This window comes from Mobula birostris, chromosome 7 (assembly GCF_030028105.1).
Source record: "Mobula birostris isolate sMobBir1 chromosome 7, sMobBir1.hap1, whole genome shotgun sequence".
NCBI lineage: Eukaryota > Metazoa > Chordata > Chondrichthyes > Myliobatiformes > Myliobatidae > Mobula > Mobula birostris.
Genome location: NC_092376.1, coordinates 85,951,005 through 85,967,512, shown reverse-complemented (window position 1 = coordinate 85,967,512; position 16,508 = coordinate 85,951,005). Strand labels below are relative to the sequence as shown.

The following is a 16,508-nucleotide window of genomic DNA, read 5'->3' as shown; positions in this document are numbered from 1 at the left end:
GGGCTGGCACCTCCCGGGGGTCGCTGAAATCTGCGTTGGACAGCAGCAGGCATATGTCCTAGGGCAGTTGCTCTAGGAACGCCTGCTCAAACATGAGGCAGGGTTTGTGTCCTTCAGCCAGAGCATTTCGTTCACTAATGCCGACGGCGGCCTGTCTCCCAAACCATCCAGGTGCAGCAAGCAGGCAGGTCGTTTGCACCGTGAGAGTCCAAAAGTCCTTATGAGCAGGGCTTTGAATGCTGTGTATTTGCCGTCCTCCGGGGGCAACTGTATAAACTCCTCAACTTGTGCAGCTGTCTCCTAGTCGAGGGAGCTCACACGTAGTAGTAGCGAGTGGATTCTGAGGTCATCTGCTGAATGTGGAATTGTGCTTCTGCTTGTTCGAACCATAGGCGAGGTTACAGCGTCCAGAAGCTTGGCAGTTTTAACGAAACTGCATGAACAGATGCGGCGTCGGTCATCTCTGGTCCAAATATCGTTTGGGCCGTCGGAGTCAGCAATTGGAGTGGTGTGCTACACACAGCGCTAGAATATCGACACGTAGTGAGTGAGTTAGAGTAGCAATAAAAGAGATTCATTCAAACTTCGCCGTCTCCTTTAAAGCCTTCCCATTCCCGCTCTCCCTGGGCGGGACTGCTGTGGGGAATGCATATTCGCAGACCATTTCTGAGTGCGGGATTTTCCTCCAGCTGGTGAAGATAGCCTGGCGCCCTCTTTGGGGCCGGCCTCTCTGCTGGCGTGCGCTGTTTCGTGAGCCGATTCGTGTGTGCCTGAAAGTGGGTCGCCACAGTATAGCAATAACTTCAACCAGACATTTCTGGTAACTGTTAATTAGTCCAGCACATTGGCTTGGAGGAATTTTAGGATGTTCCTCCTTACTGTTTCAACTCGGGGATGTTGGTGGCTTTCTTGCATGAGCTGCTGGCTTCAGGTCCTTCCACAACATTTCTATAGGATTAAGGTCAGCACTTTGACTCAACCATTCCAGAACATGAACTTACTTCTTTTTTAAACCATTCTGTTGTTAAGTTACTGTTGTCATTTAGGTAATTGTTTTGTTGCATTTTTGTAAAATGTCTTGATACAATTTTGAATTCATTGTTCCCTCAACAATTGCAAGCTGTCCAGGGCCTGAGGCAAAAAAGCAGCCCCAAAGCATGATGCTCCTTCCACAATGCTTCACAGTTGGGATGAGGTTACGGTGTTGATGTGCAGTGCCCTTTTTCCTCCAAACATAGCAATGTGAATTTCTATGAAAATGTTCAACTTTTCTCTCATCTGCCCCAGAAGAATTGTAAAACATCCAGGTGGTCTTTTGTAAACTTGAGACGTGCAGCATTTTTTTTTTGGAGAGCAGTGGTTTCCTCCATGGTGTCCTTTCATGAAAACCATGCTTGTTTGGTATTTTTTCTATAGTGAATACTTGAACAGAGGCTATAACAAGTTCTAGAGATTTCTGCAGGTCTTTTGCTGTTAACCTTGGGTTCTTTTTCACCTCCTTCAACATTGCACGTTGGTGTAAGCTTTACAGAGTGCCCACTCCTAGGGAGAGTAGCAACAGTACTAAGTTTCCTCCATTTGTAGACAATTTCTCTTACTGTGGACTGATGAGCACTCAGGTCTTTAGAAATGCTTTGGTAGCCTTCTCCAGTTTCATACATCTCTATAATTCTTCTTCTGAAAGTTGATTTGCTTGAGGCATAGTGCACATAAACAGATCTTTCTTGAGAAGAGAGAGTAACCTGACTTTGTTTGTCTTTTTTATAGGGCAGGACACCTCTACAACTCACCCCTCTAACTTCATCGCATTGATGGAAACACCAAGCCCCAAATAGCTTTTGTAAAAGGCATTACCCCAGAGGTTCACATACTTTTTCCAACAGATACATGAAATATTAGATCATTTTTCTCAATAAATAAACAAACAAGTACAATGTTTTTGTGTTATTCATTTAATTGGGTTCTCTTTATCTAATTTTAGGACATGTGAAGGTCTGAAAATGCCCGATGCAGGCCTCTCATGGTCTGAGTCGACGTTCCCTCCCTCGACGTTCTCTCCCTCGACGTTCCCTCCCTCGACGTTCCCTCCCTCAACGTTCCCTCCCCCGAAGGTCTGATCACATTTATGTTATATTTATGCCAACATAGAGAAAATTCTACAGGGTTCACAAACTTTCTAGCACCACTCTATATTCTCTTTTAGCCATGACTCAGAGATGCTCACACTATACCTCCCAATCTCTAACTGCACTACAAGATCATCTACATTATTCTGTATACTGCTTGCAAACAATTATAACACCTCCAGTCCTGTATTCATCACTTCTTTTGATCATACCCCTGTTACACTTTAACTTATCCCACTGATGCTATTTTACCCTATCATCTGAATGTCCCTCCTCACAGTCTCACTACACACTGTATCTAGTTCTGTACCAACTGCCCCATCCTCAGACCTATCACTTCAGTTCCTATCCCCCTGCCAAATGAGTTTAGACCCTTCCCAACAGCTCCGGCAAATCTGTCTGCTAGGATATTGGTCCTCCTCAAACCTTCCCCAGAAGAGATCCCAATGATCCAGAAATGAAATCTTGCCCCTAGCACCAAATTGTCAGCCTTGCATTCATTGGCCAAATCATCCTATTCTTACCCTCACTGGTACATGACACAGGTAGCAATTCAGAGATTAATACCCCGAAGGTCCTGCTTTACAGATTTCTGCCTAACCCCCTATATTCTCTATTCAGGACTTCCTCCCTTTTCCAACCTATGTCGTTAGTACCAAAATGTGCCATGACTTCCAGCTGTTCACCCTTCACTTTAGAATGCTGTTCTTGGGCACTGGTATGATTGCCTCCCTTTTGAAACCAATGGGACCTCCGACTACAACACTGAGAGATTGAAGATGTCCCGCCAATTGGTTAGCATAGGTATTCAATGTCCTAAAAGGTACACATCAGGGCTTAATGTCTTGAGAACAATGTTCTGATATTGGTCTTTGAGACAGAGATCACAGGGTCACCAGATGCTGTAGGGATTTACAGTGGTATAGTCTTATTCCCCCTTTCAAAGCATGCATAAAAGGCATTGAAATCATCCTGGAGTGAAGCATGACAGACATTCATGATGTTACATTTTGCCTTGTATGAAGTAATGGACTACAAACTCTGCTAGAGCTGACATGCATCCAATTTTGTCTCTAACTTTAATTGGAATTGTGCTTATGCTTCCTAGCCTTAAAGTAGCCTTCCCAGTCACATCTGGACCTGGTATAGTTCTGGATCACCAATCTCGAATATCACAGATTTAGCCCTCAGCAAACGATGAATCTCCTGGTTCATCGATTGCTTTCGGTTTGGATACGTCAAGAATGTTCTTGAAGGCACAGATTTATCCACACAGTTCCTGGTGGAGTTGATTTCAACTGTGGCATATTCATTCAGATTCAAAGATGAATCTCTGAATATTGTCTGGTCTACTGACTCAAAGCAGTCCTGTAAGTTCTCCTCTATCTTTCTTGACCATACCTTCTTGGTCCTAACTGCGGGTACTGGTGCTGCAGTCTCTAATCTCTACCTGTACACCATGAGAAGAGGTACAGCCAGGTGATCAGACTTTCCATGGTAAGTGTTCTTGATGTAACAGTGGTTAAGTGTGTTGTCTCCTCTGTTTCCTTGGGTGATATGTTGGTGTTAGCCACTCAGAGACTTTTACAAGCTGGCCTGGTTAAAAGCCACCACAATGATAGGGAAGGCATCAGGGTACGCTGTTTCATTACTGTTGATCACAAAGCTCAGCTCGACCAATGCCTGCTTAACATTGGCCAAGTGTGAAATGTACACTTCTACCAGGATGGCAGCAGAAGATTCATTCAGCGGATAAAACTGGTTGCATGTGCAGAACTGAGACAGAACCACCATGTTTGTGCAGCATATTGAGTTCTTCCTGATGCATTCTTTGCCTTCTCTACCTTTAAAACACTCAGCTGTCCTGTTAGGGTGAGCCATGTTTCCATGAAACAAAGTACACAGCCATTCCTGATATCCCTCTGGTATTGTGGTCTTGTTCTGAGGTCTTCAGTTTTATTTTCCAGAGTTTGTACATTTGCCAGCAGAATAGTAGGGAAAGGTGGTTTAAGGAGACTGCATTTTAATCGAACTTGCAGGCCACACACTATCCTGATTTCTTTTTTCTTAAGGGGGAATTGCACTCATGACCCAAGTCTGCAGTCTGTGGTCCAGCAATTTTGAAGATCAATATATTTTTTAAATGCCTTAAGACTATGTCGCTTACTGAAGTACCCATGCCTATGACTGTGGTTGGGACTATCTGATGATTCTCTTCAGAGCTCCGTGCAAAGACTCACACGTATTGGTGCCACTTTAATATCAAAAAGCCTCTTGTAGGATCGCTATGAATCTGTGTCTCAACCCTATTCAGTCTTGCCTCTTATTCTGTAGAGACCACTTCCTCAAGACCTTCTAGTGACTAATATGTCCAGTTATCATAAGTTTAATGTCCACTGAGGTCTTGGTAAACACACTTATTCCTTTGGACCCTTTTGAAGAATCCTTGTCTCCTCTGAATTGTAAAATGTACTTGCACTCCAATTTGTGCTCTGCTATTAAGGCCATCTTCTTTCTGCTCTGCTGCTACTTACTGCTTTGGCTTAGATGCCTAGTCCTATGGACAGTGCTAGCCTCAAAGTAATCTCTCATGTGGTTTCTGTCTTCATCAGAACACTTCAATGTCAGTTCTGCTGTGCCTGAGTGCCTGCATGCTGAGCAGACATCACAAATGTTTTTCCACTGACTCTCTCTTTGAACTGCCTTCTCCAACTGCTATTTGGTCTCAAAGATATACACAGCCAGACTTTCTGCTGTATTGCATCCTCAGAGGTGTGCCTTGTTCTTAAAGAGATCATTTAAAATGAGTGGCAATATATGTCCCCAAAGAATGCTGGAGGAATTCAGCAGGCCAGGCAACATCTATGGAATGGAGTAAACAGTCGACATATCGGGTCAAGAGCCTCTGCAGATGTCCTCGTGTTAGCAAAATATATACTGTATTTTTTATTCAAACTTGAGAATAGGTGAATATTAGCACCAGTGCAGCACTACCTGAGCAAACCCCATATCCAAACAGGTTTTGTATCCTCTAATAATGTGTAGATTGGTGATACACACAGGTGCCACAATCATACACAGTGCTGTAACATTACATCTACTATATAGTGAACACAGTGAATGGCGGTGCAGGTTCGAAGGGCCGAATGGCCTACTGCTGCACCTATCGTCTATTGTCTATAACATTACACTGAGCATCTTGGTTCTTCACCTCTCATTCAGCTATGCACACCAGAGGCTTAATCAATGCCTATCAAAAGTTGAAATACATAGGCAAGATATAGATACCTGTTTATATTTCAAAATACAGTTTCTTCCGATAGTACCTTTGATAAATAGAGTATGCATAAGACCCTTTGTATGCTTAAGAAAGAATACTTGTTTTAAATTTTAATTTTTTTTCCCTTCAATCAGATTCTCAATGAGCACCAGGAACCTACAATCAACCATTCTTAACTTCATTTAAGAAATCATTAATTTAAGCTGTGGCTTCTCAAAATCATCAAACTTCATTATACTCTGATGTTGTCCTGATGTGGTTTCTTGACCCTCTAGCACCACAGATGCTGTCCTCACCTGTTGCATTCTTCCAGTCATTTATTCCCTTGCTCCAGATTACAACATCTACAATTTCTTGTGTCTCTTCTACTTTCAATGCCTGGGTCTCCTTTTTCTCTGGCACTGGTTCAGTGCTCACAGCTACTTGTCCTTCAAGTTGTGAGATTGCTTCCCTGCTTCATTTAATTTTTTAGAACTTCTCATCGTTTCCATCCTGCACAACTTTTTCAGCTTCATATCCCTTCCTTGAGTAGTTTGTTTCTATTGAACCTCACAAAAACTTACCGACTCTGAATTGCATTGTTATTTGGACATCCACCTTTTACTTTCACTTCACGATACAAAATCAGCAATGGAGCTTGGAGTTCTCAGTAAAAAAGTGTGCTGCCTGTATACTCCACATCTCTTCCCACGTAAGCATGGTGCTAAAACATTCACACTTGCCCTAAGGGCTCTGGTCCTTGCCAAGTAAAGTTGGTTTCTGGGTTTTGTCACCACAATCATCAAGCTGCTCGTTTCCCCTATCACTCAGCAATGGTGCACATCAGCTCGCCTTGTATTCTCAGCACCTGTCAAGTGTAAATGCACAGTCAGGCAAAGATCCTAGTCAGTGGCATTCTGGTTAAAGTTGTGCTTGTCGGTGTAGTGCCTCCATCACAGAGCACTCTGTAGCAGGGTCAATATGCAACCCAATCCTTCGATAATTTATCTTAAATTCACTGCAGTCTGCCCTGATATTAACAGTGATGAAAATAATACCTAGCATATATTCTTAATATCAGTAGCACTTAAGGTATCCCTTTGAGTCTGTATAGCTGTATTGCTGCCTGCAATCTATAAATGCACAGTCACTGTCAATATTTCTATTGTTTTCTTTACCTTTGGAAACTGTCCAGGATGTTCTGTAAGAGTATTAAATAGAGCCCTAGTCCAAAGTGTTGAACTCCTGACGTCACAGCTTAAACCTCGTTCAACCTCAATGTACTGTGTAAACATTTGGACTGTATGAGCAGTATACAAGACAAACGTTTCATTGTATCTCGGTGTATGTGACGATAATAAATACATTCCAATTTCAATTCCGGTTACTTTATTGTGATTATGATAAATTACTGATTCAAATGGACAAACTAAGGCTGCTGGATTGTCTTTCAGATTATCATAGGGTCTCATGCCTTTTGCAGCCATCTGATTTGTTTGTTTTCTGTACTTGGAGTTGTATCGTTTTTGATCCAACATCACTAATCTGTTAAAATTTAGTATAGAGGTAATTTGCTGAATGATGACTGACACAATGAAGTAAGAATGGTGTAGGTATTGGGATCAAGGAGGGATATCAGTGAAACAAGAACAATGGAATACTGGGATAACATTATCCAACTTGAAAGCTTAAAGTAATAATTTGCATTCCTGTAAGCTTTTGATACAGTAAGGGTAAAACAGAGCCCGGTGACAATATTTTCTGATGAACAATGCATAAGGCCTTTGAGAAGGTGCCGCACATGCTAAACGAGATAAGAGCCCATGGTATTACAGGAAAACTACCAGCATGAATAGAGGACCGGCTGACTGACAGGAGGCGAAGAGTGGCCTTTTCTAGTTTTCTGCTGGTGACTAGTGGTGTTCCGCAAGAGCTGCTGTTGGGACCACTTCTTTTCAAGTTTATATGTCAATGAATAGGATAGTGGAATTGTTGGCTTTGTGGTCACATTTGTGGATGATACAAAAATAGGCAGAAGAGCAAGTAGTGTTGAGGAAGCAGGGAGTCTACAGAAGGTCTTAGATAGATTAGGAGAATGGGCAAAGAAGTAGCAAATGGAACATAGTGTAGGGAAGTGTACAGCCATGCACTTTGGGAGAAAGAGTAACAGCATGAACTATTTTCTAAATATAGAGAAAATTCAAAAATCAGAGGTGCAAAGTGACTTGGGAGTCCTTGTGCAGGATTCCCTAAAAGTTAACTTGTGTGCTGATCCGGTGATAAGAAAGGCAGATGCAATGTTAGCATTAATTTGGAGAGCAGTAAGTTATAAAAGTAAGAATATAATACTGATACTTTATAAGGCATTGGGAAGACTGCACTTGCAGCATTGTTAGCGCTTGGAGGCTCCTTACCCAAGAAAGCATTTGCTGGCATTTGAGAAGGTCCAGAAGAGGTTGACAAAAACGATTCAGCGAATGGAAGGGTTAAAGTGTGAGGATCATTTGATGGCTCTGGTCCTGTACTTGATAGAGTTTAGAAGAATGAGGGGGGATCTCATTGAAACCCATCAAATATTGAAAGGCCCAGATAGAGTGGATGTGGAGAAGTTGTTTCCTATAGTGGGGGAGTCTAGGACCAGACGGCACATCCACTGAATAGGGGGACATCCATTTAAATAGTGGCGAGAAGGAATTTCTTTGGCCAGATGGTGGTGAATCTGTGGAATCTATGGAATCAAATTCCTTGGTGTTTTCATTTCAGAGGCTTTATCCTGGATCCTACACAAATGTGCAATTACAAAGAAAGCTCTACTTTCTTAGGAGTTGTGAAGATTTGGTATTTCATCTGACAAACTTCTATAGATGTGTGGTGCAGAGTATATTGACTGGTTGCATCATGGCCCGGTATGGAAACACAAATGCCCTTGAACTGAAAAATGTATAAGAAGTAATCGATGCAGCCCAGTCCATCACAGGTAAAGCCTACCCCACCATTGAGCACATCTACATGGAGTGCTGTTACAGGAAAGCAACATCCATCATCAAGGACCCCCACTACCAAGGCCAACTCTCTTCAGGAAGAGAGGAGGAAGATACAGGGTCATCAGGACCTGCATCACCAGGTTCAGGAATGGTTATTACCCCTCAACCATCAGGCTTTTGAACCAGAGAGGATAATTTAACTAAACTTCACTCACCCCATCACTGAACTGAACTCACTTTCAAGGATTCTTCGTCGCATGTTCTTGATATTTATTACTTATTTGTTTGTTTGTTTGTTGTTTGTTTATTGTTTATTACTATTTCTTTTTTGTCTCTCTTTGTAGTTGCACAGTGTTGCTGTTTTTTGCACAATAGTTGCCTTCTTGTTGGGTGTGGTCTTTCCATGATTGTATTTACTATGATTGACCACAAGAAAAGACAGTTGCATCAGGTTACAGGGAGAAGGGAGGAGAATGGCGGTGAGAGGGAAAATAAATCAGCCATGTCTTATGGTCTTATGGACGCAAGAAAACTGATGATCAGAGTAGACCTATCTGAAATAGTTGTCTCAAATAGACATACCAAGACCACTGAAGTTATGTCAGATGTAGGGAAATGTAACATATGTGTTTCCTAATCAACTAGGAACTTCTTTGCTTGTGATTGGTTCAGTAATAGCTTGAGGAATTGACAATAATGATGGATAGGAAGCATGTGCCAGCTCCTTAAAATAAAATATCTGTGATAGTGCACAAAGCATAAAAACCAGGCATCTGACCAAAAGCTCTTTGAGGTAGATCTTTTAAGCTAATCTTGCTTAATAGCTTAGCTAGCTGAAGAAGAGGAAGACCATCAAGAAAATTATTGCAGTCTATGGCTAATGCTAACTCTTTGCTGTTTACTGGTTAAATGAATAATCCATTGCATTGGAATTAACACTTCTGATAAGGATCACATGTCAGTTTCATTTTATTGTACTGAGATAGATATGGTATCTGTTCTTTCTTTGTAAACCAATAAAACCACTCTATTTCTTGACCCTATAGTTATCTGTGATAGAACATAGAATATAGAACAGTGCAGCTCAGGAACAAACCCTTTGGCCTACAATGTTGTTAAAAAAATAAATCAAAGAAACTCCAAAAAACTAATGTAATTTTATGTTGCTGCGTAGGCTAATTAAAATGGCTTCTTTGTTATGTTAACTGCTGAGAAAGTCCTCCTGCTAACAGTTTGTTAGGATTATGTTATTGATAAGAGGATGAATGAACCAATTAGGATAGATGTTATTCTATCTGTGTGTCTGTAAGTTATTGTGATGTGTGGATTTTTGGGCAGAAGGCGCAAGAGAGGGAGAGAGGATGGGCAAGGTGCTGTGAGTCGACTGACGAGGTCGAAACCCGAGCAGGAGTCCGAGGTCCAGGGTGTTCAGTGAGGAGAGGAGATGGATACGGACTCGTGTGGAGCATCTGGTCAAACAACGTTGTTGGTCCCAAGTGGCAGGTCGAGGTGGTCTGAGGGGATCGCAGGGTGAAGGAGGGCCCCGAGCTCCAACTGTTTGTGCACGATGGGATTGAACTTTGATAATTGTGGCACCTTTTATCTTCCTTTTATATTGTATCTCTATTAATTATATAGTTCCAGTAATATCTATAAACTGTAATTCATTTAATCGTATCTGGTGTATTGTCTGTTATTTGGGCAGGACAAGGTACATCACACAGCATCCAAACAAACTAATTACCCAGTTTGGCGGGGCCAAGGGCTGTTTCCCTAGACAACAGCAAGCTGAACAACCCTGAGGCTGGCCAGGGGGGCTACACTAACCCGTCCTAGCTACTCAATGTCCATATCCCTCCATCTTCCTCACATCCATGTGCCTACCTAAGCATCTCTTAAAAGCCTCTAATGTCTTTGCCTCTACCATCATACCAGGCAGCACATTTCACCACTCTCTGGGTAAAAAAACTTAACCCCCACGTCCACTTTGAACCTACCCCTTCTCACCTTCAGTGCATGCCCTCTGGTATTTCTACCCTGGGAAAAAGTTCCCTGTCGACTCTATCTATGCCTCTCATAATCTTATAGTCCTCAATCAGATCTCTCCTTAGCCTCAGTTGTTCCAGAGAAAACAACACAAGTTTGTCCAGTCTCTCATGATAGCACATCTCCGCTAAACCAGGCAGTATTCTGGTCAACCTCTTCTGCACCCTCTCCAAAGCCTCAGCATCTTTCTGATAGTCTCCAGATGTGGGCTAACTAGAGTTCTATAAAGTTGGAACATAGCCTCTTGACTTTTAAACTGAATGTCTCAACTCAGAAAAACAAGCATTTCATAAACCTTCTTAACCACACACTTGACCTGCGTAGCCACTTTCAAGGAACTTTCAACCAGGATCCCAAGATCTCTTTGGAAAATGTCATGGGATCCACAGTGAAGGGAATAAGAGCTTGTTTAGTCTTGTTGGTTTAAAAAAAGTTGACAGATTTTAGTTAATTTGAACTTCAAAAAATAGTAAGAAAATACCTTCTTGATATCATAGGCTGCCAGTGTAACATATGTGACAAGTCATATTTGAATGAAGTGTAACTGTAGACTTTGCCATGGAATTTATTAATTTTTGACAATTGTAAACAAAATTAGAGGTAAGGTGTAGCTCTGATAGTTAAATTTTAGTTTTACATTGTCTGATTTTTAAATAATTTGGGTTGCATATAAAAGTTTTTTGCTTCATATAGCTTAACTTGAAATGGATTAATGACAATTTACTGCTCCAGTTTCATAAAGTACTTTTTCAAGATACAGCACCTTACAAAAATTATTGGGTGTATTTATGGTCACTCTTTGTTTATCCTCCCGTCTTTCATGCTTATCAGAAAATAAACTAATCATAGAGGAAAGTTGGACCAATTTCCCATTTACAAATCCAATTAACATTGTGAGTTATATGGAAATCTGAAAATCAGATTCTCTGAAACTAAAAATAAACTGGCAATCATTGAAGAATTACTCTCTTTCTCTTTCACAAGTGCTGCATGATTTACTGGTTATTTGCAGATTCTTTTGCTTATATTATAAGCTTGGGGTGTTCTCTCTTTCAATTAAGCAATTATCCGTATTTTGAACTTATTGACCATTGCTGCCAATCATGAGAAGTGTGTTTATTTTATTCCATCATCAACAGCATTTCCAGTCATCATTTTAATATTTTCTATCTCTTACTAGCTAGTTTTGTTAATTTAGTGAAATGGTTTGAATATTGGTCTCTTTGCTGATGATAATGACTCCTTGACATTTATTAATTTAAACAGATCTTTCTCTTGAGTATTTACGTCAGCACTTAGTAAATGTACAAAATGGCAAAAAGGCACTATGTCACAATTCTATCTGATAATATACCAAAAAAAAAGAACATTTAGGTTTGATATTTACTGCAAAAGCACTGAATTCACATGAAAACATGAACAATTATGGGTTATTAAACATTATAAAAGAGAACTCTAATACTCAAGGCATCAGGACAACAGTAGCTATTGATTTTGAAACCGAAAAATTATCTATTATAAGGAAAACCTTCTGTAGAGTCTAAATTGCTGATCAAGATTCTGCCTTAAGTCTTTGTTACTGCAGCTAGCTCATGGTGGCTGATGGATATTCAGTTTGGAGCTTCCAGACATAATGTGAATTTATCCTGTTCAGGCTTGTGGTGGTGACACTCATAATGGAGACATTTCCTGAATTTAATTGCACCAGTCTTCGGCTCCAGTCGCTAGATGATATGATTTTCTTCTCAATCTTCACACCACTAATTAAATTTTGACCATTATGACAGCCTTTTTCACTAGCCTGTTTGTGTTGTTTCAAAGTTGGTGAGAGTGTTCCAGTATGTGGATGCTCTATCTTTGAAAAAGTCTTGATGTTTTTGTTCTTTTTTCAAGTCGGGACAGTGAGCTTGCCTATATCTTCTGAAAGGGTTAAAAGGACAATAAATAGCTGCGTCCGAGATCTAACATGATGTGGGATGCTTGAGCAGATTCCCTCCATACACAATATATTTACAGTATTGGTCTTCACACCGAACGTGACAGGGCTGGGTAGGGAGCCATCGGGAGCAAAAGGCGGGCAGTTTTTAAGTTTTGTTGTTGTGCAGATACTACTTCAGTTGGGAAATGTCAGTAACTCCTGTAAATTCAAGTTATGTCAACGACTGGACATTCGCATTTACATTATTCTATTGAATAACACCATTGCCAAGTCCAGTAATCAAAACATGTATTAGTGTATTGTCTGACATCATTGCTAAATATGTACAATATCTAACCGCTAGAGGGTAGTGTTGGGCAAATTGTAGTTTTACTTACCCGGAAAGGTACTTGAGAACAACTCTCCGGGCCAATACAGGTATACTTTCTGAAATTTATGGAACACTGTTTCGGTTCCAAATTTACGAGAGTGACGCAATCCGCGTTACTGGCCAAGTCGACGTGGTTCTTAAGCAACAGGTGAATTTTGGATATGCCAAGAAAAGGCACAGATTAGTCCGACTTTAATAGCTTGGTGTTTGCCGTTTGTGAACGATCAGTAGATATACAAATCATTCAGTTTATGGCCGTTTCGATTCTGCCTGATTGTTGCACCCAAGACCCAAAGTTTATTGCTAGCCCTGTAAGTTAAAAAAAATACATTGCCTTTGGAGTATCGGCTACAGGAGCTCTGCACGGAGAACTTTTGTGAATTGTGGAATCCCATGATGTTTTGAACATACTCTCAGAATTGTACAAACCCTTTTCTAATACTGATGTACTCCACTTTGGCTCCTCACCCCACCAATCATGCAGAGTACGCTTCTGACAAAACACTAACTTTGTAGAATTGGCTTGCTGCTTCCACATCCAAACAACTGTTGCACATTTATTTGAGTGCATCCATGTTCGATACTGCGTGACTTTTAAAATCCACAGGGTGTGTTGATGAATGAAGAAGATGACGCGGAGGAATTTGCGGTGTTTATATTGACTGTAGCATATGGAACCAGTGGATGATATAATAGCTGGCATTGCAGGAGATAATGTGAAACAATGCATCGTGCAATTGAAGCGGGGGGCATATTGCAACCGGAAATGGATGATCGAGTCTAACTGCGGCTTGGAAGGAGCACTGGGTCTGCAGGCTCATAGGCATACTCGGGCATGAGATCTCACGTGGCTCCTTCGTGCAACTTCGAGTGTCTATGGCAAAGCCCCGGGTTTAAAATCCCAGGATTGAATGTAAGGCAGAGCAGGGGCGCTTGTTCACGTCAGCATTTGGTTTCTCAGGAACACAGGAGCGATGCCCCGTTATGGCTCCTTGTCGTCAGCAGTGACTACACTGAAAATACACGGGCAATGGTAGTTGAACACTTTAGGACGTTCTGGGCTCGAGGTGATATAGAAATTGACGCCTTTAACTTCGCCGTTTAGTTTTTGGAAGTTCAAAGCAATCGTTTTCAAATTCTCTGTTTGCCTGCGCGCTAATTAAATAAACACGGTTTGAACTCCCAGCATTGTCGCAAAGGACTCCCGCAGCTTTCCTGGCTCACAGGTGACTCGTTCGAGGGAGTCCCGTCCACGGTTCAAATCCAGCCTCGCGCTGCCCAAACACATCTAGAGTTCCTGCCAAATCATACAGCCCATCTGCAATCTAGTGTCTGCGGATGTTTCAGTAACGGAGTGCTGCGATTTTCTCGTTTTGTTTCCGTTTGTAAACGCATGTCAACGTAAGAAGGAATACCAACCTACTGAGTGTGACAGGTGCAGATTGAGCGATAATACCATGGCGCTCGATAGAGGGAATCTCCACTCATTCACATACCCCTCATCGGTTCCAGAAAAGTACAACACACACAATCCCATTAGTTAATAGCTCGTACCTTGCACCAATCACTGTCTTGTACTTAAAGGAAACCCAATTTCCGCGCCACCCGCGTTAAATGTTCACTCCGAATTGATCAGAAACCGCAGTTTCAGATGTACACTGCAGCAAGAATTTGCACTGCAGCAGAACTGTGCTTAGTAGCGGGCGGCTGTGAAACGCTGGAGTTTGACTCCCGTGTGCTTGTACTCGGAGATTCAGGGTCTGGATCTCCGCATTTGTACTAAAGGCGCAGAGCGGCGCGGGGGTCTCGGTGAAACATCGCCGCGCCTCCTGCCTGATGCCATAGCGTTAGGTAGCGGCCGTAATACCTCACCTAACGGCGAGACGCGGACTGGGTGATCGCCAGCATACAATCCCGCTTTCGCCAAACACCGATGGAAGGAGGGATCCGAAGTGCTACTTTTTCGTTTATGTTTAGTTTTTCAAAACTTTGCTTAAGGATCTTTGTGAAATTAGAAAATAACAGCTCAGCTGTGTGTGTCTTCGCTGCGAGTATCGTTGGAAGTAATCTGGTGTAGAGTAGATGCAGTGTTGATGTGAAGCAGTACTGTGGACGTGAATTTCCTTCTCTCCCTCCAAGAACAGGCAGCTCAATGTGCCAGGATGGGGCGATCTCGAAGCCAGGATGACGCAAGCCACCGTCCTCAACCGCAACCCCCACCCCCGCCCAAAAATAATAAGTGTTTCTGGGCGAAGATGGCCGCAACTTACACTCAACATGAAGATTGTGTCGCTCCAAAACGTCAGGACCAGCCACATTTCGTCGCCGTCAGGGGAAATAGTTCAACTTTTTTTCAGCATGTATTTGGTAAATGGCTGTAAGGCTAGTGTGATGTGAATTTGCAGAGAGTGCTTAGGAGAGAAACGAGCATGCTGTCACCCAGAAGTAGGTTTTACCCCGGAGAGTCATGGGCAAGTCTGATGTGACCGTATCTGCCTTCATCTGCTTGCACCGATTGGATGGCAACAGTTGACCATTCACGGAGAGTGAGAGGTACATTCAACCCAAGCAAACGTCCAGCAGAATAGCAATTAAGCGGAACCAGAAAGACAAACTGGTCAATGTATATTGGGGCAGAGGATCGCCCGCTGTGGAGCCAGCCGGAGCTGCATTTATTCACAGTATGATCAAGGGCGCCTGGATGTGTCGGCAGCAAGATAACGGATTAAAAATTTGGTATGTCCCCCGACAGAACGACAAACCATGCACGGATTCAGAACGGGCCCAGAAATGGCGACTGTCCTTAGCATCTCTGTTGTTTTTTACGGTCCTTCTGTCTGATCACTTGTGGCTGTGTGCGGAGGCGAATCGGACCAGAAGCAGGGAACAGCAGCAGAGTACTTCAGCTGAGGCGACGGGTGGGAGTCGTTTACCTTCCCCCATATTCTTCAGAGCCGATCAGGCAAGGGGCACCATCAGCAGTGACAAACGTGCTTTTTTTCTAGGTAACGCCACTACCAGACCTGTCTGCCAACGGGGGTCGTGCTCCCCACATTATGTCTCTGAGCAGTGTGTAAGTATTGAAGATGCTGAGTCGGTCTGTGGCAGCGTGAGTGTGGAAGCGAGCGATGGGTCGCCACCGCCGTCTTTCAACAATTTCCACCTTTCCTTTTGTGAATCGTATACCCTTTCGGAACTGTTCGCCGGGATGTCGAGACCTGAGGGCTCGGATTGCAATCTGAGCCTTGTGCTGGACGGAGATGCCACGGTTTGCGTTCAGTGCGTTGAGATTTATCAGCGGTTAGACCAACATGCCCAAGAAAAATATGAAGAGTTCCAGACCCTGTTTCAGAAGTATATGCAGTCGGGAGAATACTCCGTGAAAAGTTGCATCGATGACTGTAAGGTAAGAGCATTGACTTGTTATTCCCTGAATTTGTTGTCTGACGTCGTTGGAGCTGAGGGAATTGGAGAATTTTGCTGTTGGCATGGCGACGTATTTTGGAGGCAGGGTTGGGCCGGGAATCTTGGGCATTGATATTGTTCGGAATTTGTGATGTGTAGAGAACTATGCTGCTTTGAAAAGTATTGTGGCTGAGCGGTTCGGGTGCAGAATGGTGCTGGTGATTTTGCGCAGTTCTAACGTGCGGACAAGCGGTGCATGTAAATGACAGTCGATCTGGCTGAACATCTGGGATCTACTGGGATTTTGCCAACTTGGCTTTCCCATTGAGCTACTGGTGGGTGGGTTCGTAGCGAAAGTGGCACTTGTGGAGAAAAGTCT

General features: G+C 42.6%; 1 protein-coding gene across 1 annotated transcript in view; it reads left to right on the top strand.

The window, feature by feature from the left end:
* Nucleotides 1–15,407: 15,407 nt before the first annotated feature.
* Nucleotides 15,408–16,508, top strand: part of LOC140200329 (NALCN channel auxiliary factor 1) — an 840,740-nt gene continuing 839,639 nt past the window's right edge. The window contains exon 1 of the mRNA XM_072263510.1: nucleotides 15,408–16,130. Within this exon, the coding sequence (XP_072119611.1) occupies nucleotides 15,408–16,130 (723 nt within the window). The remainder of the gene's footprint in view (nucleotides 16,131–16,508) is intronic.